The 6,608-nt window shown below is 48.7% G+C and overlaps 1 protein-coding gene across 3 annotated transcripts in view; it reads right to left on the reverse strand.

The window, feature by feature from the left end:
• Window positions 1-2,088, reverse strand: part of PPP4R1 (protein phosphatase 4 regulatory subunit 1) — a 64,523-nt gene extending 62,435 nt beyond the window's left edge. For 2 of the 3 annotated variants that reach the window (XM_021525160.2, XM_021525159.2), the window contains exons 1-2: window positions 1,917-2,088; window positions 1,598-1,642 (exon numbers count right to left, since the gene is read on the reverse strand). In XM_021525160.2, coding sequence (XP_021380835.1) covers window positions 1,598-1,642; window positions 1,917-1,923 — 52 coding nt within the window. In that variant the 5' untranslated portion in view covers window positions 1,924-2,088. Of the gene's footprint in view, window positions 1-1,402; window positions 1,503-1,597; window positions 1,643-1,916 lie in introns of those variants that run through there. The other variant, XM_021525162.2, reaches the window with a different exon arrangement.
• Window positions 2,089-6,608: the final 4,520 nt, after the last annotated feature.

Consider the following 6,608-nt stretch of genomic DNA (forward strand, 5'->3'; position numbering starts at 1 on the left):
TCACCCCTCCAAGGACTACAGATAATTTCAACTACTGTCTTATAGTCAACTAAAACCATAATCTAAGTGGAAACTTAAGAATGCATTTCATTTTTTTGTTAAGTGTGACTCTTCTGAAAAAGTCCTCTATAATCACAGAGAGTTTTCGAACAGCGACTTATCACGCTGAATTAGAAAAAAAAAAAGCAGCCTGAGGGAAAGGCTCCCTCTTTGTGCAAGGCAAAGCACAATAGGAGCCTTCTAAATGTCAGCTGACAAATGTGAAAAAGAAGATGTATCAGTTAAATCCTGAAAAGTTTAAATAGCTGTTCTCTAAAAATGTAAGCCACAAAACACAAGTTTTTTTCCTGTACTCCAGCCCCGGTGAGAGGATGCCCTGCAGACTGCACAGCCAACAAAACACCTTCAGGCAGCAACCAGGGGGTCTGCACACCCACAGCAGGCGCCTGCCTCTACCTCCATTTTCACTTTGCACCCAAAATTCATCCTCCTCTGCTTCCAAGAAGCTCCCTCAGTATCTACACGCTCAACAGACACCTTCTCATCTGAGTAACATCTTAGTCTGCCATGCTAAGGCTACTCAGCCCTGACTTACTAATTTTTGCACCACCCCAGCCACAATTCTACGACTTTGCACCCTGACATTAACTCTTCTCCCCAGATCTCTCCAGCAGGGTCAGGATTCACAGAATCATTTAGGTGTGAAAAGACTTCAGAGATCGTCGTCTCCAACCAGGGACCAAATGCCACCTTGTCGACTGGACCATGCCATTGAGCGCCACGTCCACTTTCCTTAAACACCTCTGGGGACAGTGACTCCACCAGCTCCTAGCCGGTCAATTCCAGTATCTAAGCATCCCTTCTGAAAACAAGTTCCTCCTGGTGTCCTACCCGAACCTGCCCAGCACAGCCTGAAGCCATGTCCTCTCTCCTATCGCTGCTTTCCCCGCAGAAGAGACCGACCCCCACCCGGCCACAACCTCCGCTCAGGGAGATGCCAAGAGCAGTAAGGTCCCTCCTTGAGCCTCTTTTCTCCAGGCTAAACACCCCCAGCTCCTCACAGGACATGTGCTCCAGACCCTTCACAAGGAGGAGAGAGCCTGAGGGGGAGGGGTGGAGGGAAGGAAGGATGGGGGACACAAAAAAAAAGATATACAAATAGAGATATAAAAGGAACGAGCAACCCACATGCTGCTGCAGAGGCAGCAGCCTTAGCCTCCTCCTGCTCCTCCCCGCCGGCGCCCTGCCGTGCCCGGGCCGTGAGGGGACGCCGTGCCCGGGCCGTGAAGGGACGCCGCCCCGCAGGCAGAGCCTCCCCTGCTTCCATCCCTCCGTCCCCCTCCCTCGCTCCCTCCGGGGCGGCCGCTAACGGCGCCGCCGCCCCGCCCGCCGCCCAACGCACCCCGCGGGACCGCCCGGCGCAGCCCCACGCGCGACCGGGACCGGGTCATGGACACCGCCAAGCGCGGAGCATGGCCATGGCTTCCTCCTCCTCCTCCTCCTCCCCGCCGCCTCCCACAATGCACCCTGGGCGCTCCCCGCGGAAGCCACTTCCTCGCCCCAAAGCCGCCCCGCCGCTCCCCCCGTCCCCACTCACATCCGTCGATCTCCTCCTGCAGGTCCTCCTGGAGCAGCGACAGATCTGCGGTGGGGGAGACACACACACGCGCGCACCATGTGCCAGTGCTCCCGCCGACCCTCGGTGCCACGCGTGACCCTGCCCCGCCCGCGGCTGCGCCCCCCCCCCACCCCGAGCGACCCGCCCCGCAGCCCCTGCGCTCCGAGCCCGGACAGCGGCGGGCAGCGCTCCCGAAGCCGGGGCGGGGGAGAGGAGAAGGAGGGGGATAGAGGAGGGAGGGCTGGCGCCTCGCCGGGGAGGCGGCGTGTGCGGGAAGGGGGAGGGGGGCGATGCCTACCCGCCATCTTGCTGCTGCAGCCCCCGCGGGGCGCCCGGCTACATCCAGCCCGCGGCCGGGCGGTGGGAGCGGCGGTGGGAGAGGGCGGGCACCCGTGCTGTCCAGGCCCTGGGCCCGGAGGCGCCTCTCCGCGTCCCCGGGAGAGCCGCGCACGGAGGGAGGGAGGGAGGGAGAGAGGAGGGAGCGGGCGGAGGAAGGCGGGAGGAGGGGTCTGGGCCGGACACGCTGCCCCCGCCTCCGCCCGGCGGAGCCGCTCTCGCTCGCTGCTCGCTCGGGCGGCCGCGCCTACCCTCGGCGCGCTTGACTCACGGCCGGAGCCGCCCGCGCCGGCCCTGGGGCTGGAGAGCGCCGGGGCTCGGCCACACGGCCCGGCCCGCGCTCACCTGCCCTCCACGCTCCTCCGCCAGTTCGGGGCTCGGGCTCCTCCTGCCGCCCACCGACGGGCTCCGCTGCGCAAAGTTGGTGGGGCCACTTGGAGGAAGGGCCCCGACGGTGCTCCTCGCCCTGGTCACTGTGGGGTCGCTTCCAGACGCGGTGGCGGGGCCGCAGTAGTTCTTGCCGCCGGCGCCTGGGGTTACCTGGGGAGAAGGGTTCCGGGACCTACCAGAGAGCAGAGTGTGGCCAGCAGGTCAGAAAGGTGGTCCTCCTCCTCTGCTTGGCGCTGGTGGGGCCGCATCTGCAGTGCTGTGTCCGGTTCTGGGCTCCTCAGTACAAAGAAGACAAGGAGCTCCTAGAGAGGGTTCCGTGGAGGGCCACAAAGATTATTAAGGGTCTGCAGCCTCTCTCATAGGACAGGCTGCGGGAGCCGGGCAATGTTTAGTCAAAAGAGGATTGAGAGGGGTTCTCATTAATGCATATAACTATCTCAAAAGCAGATGGTAAGAAGATGGTTCTAGACTCTTTTGGGTGGCTCCCAGTAACAGGTTGAGGAGCAATGGCCATAAACTGAAACAAAGAAGTTTCACCTCTGCATGAGGAAGAACTTCACACTGAGGGTGGCAGAGCAGTGGAACAAGCTGTTCAGGGAGGTCATGGAGTCTCCCTCTCTGGAGACATTCAAACCCCACCTGGATGTGTTCCTGCTTCACCTGCTCCAGGTGACCGTGGCTTGGCGGGGGTTTGGACCAGATGGTCTCCAGAGGTCCTTTCCAACCCTAATGCTTCTGTGACAGGCAGCTGTGCCACCACCACTGCGTAGCCCACGAGCATCCTTCTCATGTGAATTGCCAAGTTTCTGCAGCTGGGATCCCATGGCTTGAACACCCAGGATATTGCCCCACTGCAGCACTGTGCCTTCCGACTTCTGCTTTAAAAACAGGCAGTTTAGTTGTACATAGACACAAAGGTGCACATGCCTTTCTGCTTTTTTGGCTGTACCTTTTGGTCACTGCTGATGGTTCTCATTCAACTGTTTTAATAGATTTTTCCACACTGTAAATTGGATGAAATAAACGCTCTATTCAGTTGATAACCTGGGCATTTGATAGAGGAAAGGACCATTACTGGTACCAGTGCTATGTGGGCATATTACCTGAGTCTTCCACAGTCTTGTTTTGAACCTCCATAATAACTGATGAAGTTGTTAATACACAAAAAGCAAAAATAAAGAAAAGCAAAATAATTTTTTTTGCTTGCAAAAAAAGATGCAATATCATTAGCACTATTTTTAACTGTGTGTTTGATAGTATGTCTTGTAAGCTGCTTTTTAACAATTTTTTGTTTTATTTGGTGAATTGTACAAGGATTAAATCTCCATAGTCATTCATTCTCTTTGCCATGGTGAATGAAAATGTGTAATCTTCTTTTAAAATCCATACATCTCTTTCCTTACAATCCTGTAGAATAAGCTCTGTCCTATTTGACACCTGTTCAATCTTTGGATGAGCCACTAGGACCTACTGGATACTGATTATCTAACATTTTCTTTTGTTCAGATATATAACCTCAAAATACTGAGTAAATCAAGTAAATTCACCGTGACTAAGTTATATGAACCATGCTATTCTCTGCCAGTGTAATTTAAGAAGGGATTCAGGAGAAATATTTGACATCACAAATCTCTGGCAATGCTAGGTAAGATAGCAGTAGACTTAAAACAGAAAAGTAGACTTAAAACAGAAGGTGTACTTCAAGACATAATTTTATTATCTTTGTAACTGCAAGTTATTTCCAGGAAGTTTTCTCACATCTCCTCTGCATCGTTCACTACAATCAGTTTTGCTCCCACTGAATTCAGTAGAAGTGAATCTAAGAATCTCTCTCACAACTATAATTTGATGCACTTCATTTTACTGAATGAATCAAGGGGGTCTGACTCCTTTTTCTAACCATTTAGGAAAAGGCACTAATGCTCACAAGCCATAGATTACTGTGATCTGAGAGCATCAAAGTTACCTTAAGCATTATTAGAGTTATTATCATAAGGAAAACTTAATGAGATACATCTGTGAGCACTGGGTTTACAATGACCAGAATTTCTGCTCTTAAAATGTATTAATAGTGTTAATTATCATCAATTAATTACTGCTCCATATATAATACTCTAGAGTATTTAGGATTTTTTTTAATTTCTATGTATTTGTTTAAAGAGAGGATGTATAATTTATTGAATAAAGCAATGACAGTTGCAAGCAGTCATACTGAACATAAGATCACACAAATTACTTTTAAATTACTTCCTATGTGCTTGTGATCTTCAGTGGTCATTGGTTCTTTCTCTGTCGGCAGGACCATGTGGTATTTAAATAGCGCAGATAACAAGGATCAGTGTGCTACAGATTATAATTGTCCGGGAATTGCAGGGGATTTTGTGCTTGGTGTTACCTCTACAGCATTAGACTTTGCTCCTCAGGCACAGCACCATCACTAGGAGCCATCAGGATAGGTCTCTCCCTCTGTGAGTAGGAACTCTGTCAAAACCTTTGGCTCATACAGTCACAACACTCATGGTGGGGGAAAATAATTTAATTAAAACAAGAAAAAAAAAAGTCTTAGCACCAAGACGCAATGAACATTCCCATTTAATAAATAAGTAACCAGGTTCTTCTAAACTTGTCCTCAGTAAATCCAGAGGTACTTCTTCAAGGGCCTGATCCAAAGTTCAAGTTGATGGTAAGATTCCCTGCCACTGGTCACAGATGAGGCAGACAGAGAGCCTTGTAAGTGTAGGACACATTCTGGCTCTTGCAGATGAGGGGTCATTCCAAACCAGCACACATAATTATGGAAAAAATTTTTCATGACAGCTTTGTTTTCTTAGACGAGACCTGTTAAGGAGCACATAATATAGTACCTACCAAAACGTTCCAGCAGACTTTGCTGGAGTTCTTATAGTCAGCTTAAGTACCCTTACAGGCACTGGGAAGTAAAGAACTGAAGAATGATAAATTCACATTCTCACACTCTATCTCAAGGAAAAACCACACTACAAACACTACACCACTGCTTCAAGCTAGGGATGGAAGGATACAAATGGAAGACTCCTTGACAAGATCCTTTGCACATGATAAAAGACACCTGTATTGTTATCTCCAGGATGTATCTCAAAAAAGTCCATAGCAATCAGCAAGACATTTCCATAAAGTGTAGTATTTACATAAAGTACTATATAAATCCTTTCATACTTGCACATTGTACACAAGATACCCGACATCCACCTAGACATACTTGCAGTAAGTTATTCTATAGTTTGATTGGTGACATCTTTTCATTTAAAACTGTTCTAAGGACCTCAGGCTCAAAAACACTGCTCCACATGGAACTCACCCATGTTATTTTATTTATTATCTAAGGTATTATCTATTTTTGTTCATTTGCTTGAAGAAGCAGGTCTGATCAGATAGTGTCAGCTTTCAGTGTCCATGTATTAACTTGCTTTGCATTTCTCCCAGGCTACCTTCATGTGTGGGAAGAGCTTCCCATAAATATCTGCAGACATCTCTCCATCCTCCTTTGGATTTCTCTGTGAAACTCTTTTCCTGTGAAGCCTATCAAGAAATGGATCAGGGTTAGACTGCTGGTGCACCAAGGCAGCTGCTTATCCTCTTGAGTAATCCTGACTCATTGTCTTCTTGGCCACCCCCAGGATTCCATCTGCCTGCATGTGTTGTCCTTGATGGTTCAACCATTCCCTCTTTGCTTTCTGGACTGCCATTTTGTTCTTTACAGAGTGTTTGACCAAATTTGGCCCATAAGTAAATATACAGCTTAAGATACATATACATACAGAAGCACACACATAACTTTAATATGTATGGAAGCATGTGAAAACCCAGTGGCTGAAGTCTGGCATTTACAGTCAATATGCATTTGAAAATATACTAAAGCATTTCTGCTAAAAAGAGGTGTTCACCAGGAAACGTTTCCTTTCTTCTCCTTTCCCTTTTCCTTCTCTTTTCCCCTTCCCTTCCCTTTCCTACTCTTGTTCTTTTTTCCCTCTCCAATAAAAATACTGGAGGGGGTGGAGTTTTGTTTGGTTTGGGTTGGGTTTTTTTATATATCTGTATTTCTTATGGTTACAAAACTTTTTAACTGCATCACTCAGTTTTTTGGTTTTTTTTTTTTGTTTGGTTTTTTTTTTGTTTTTTTTTTTAATTTTTGCTGTTTCCTGGGCAAGAGTTTGAGCTGGTGACTACTGGCAAACCTGGTGACTTTAGCATTAAAGTTCTGCTACCACTGCTCTCAGATAAGGCC

This window comes from Lonchura striata, chromosome 1, assembly GCF_046129695.1.
Source record: "Lonchura striata isolate bLonStr1 chromosome 1, bLonStr1.mat, whole genome shotgun sequence".
Lineage (NCBI taxonomy): Eukaryota > Metazoa > Chordata > Aves > Passeriformes > Estrildidae > Lonchura > Lonchura striata.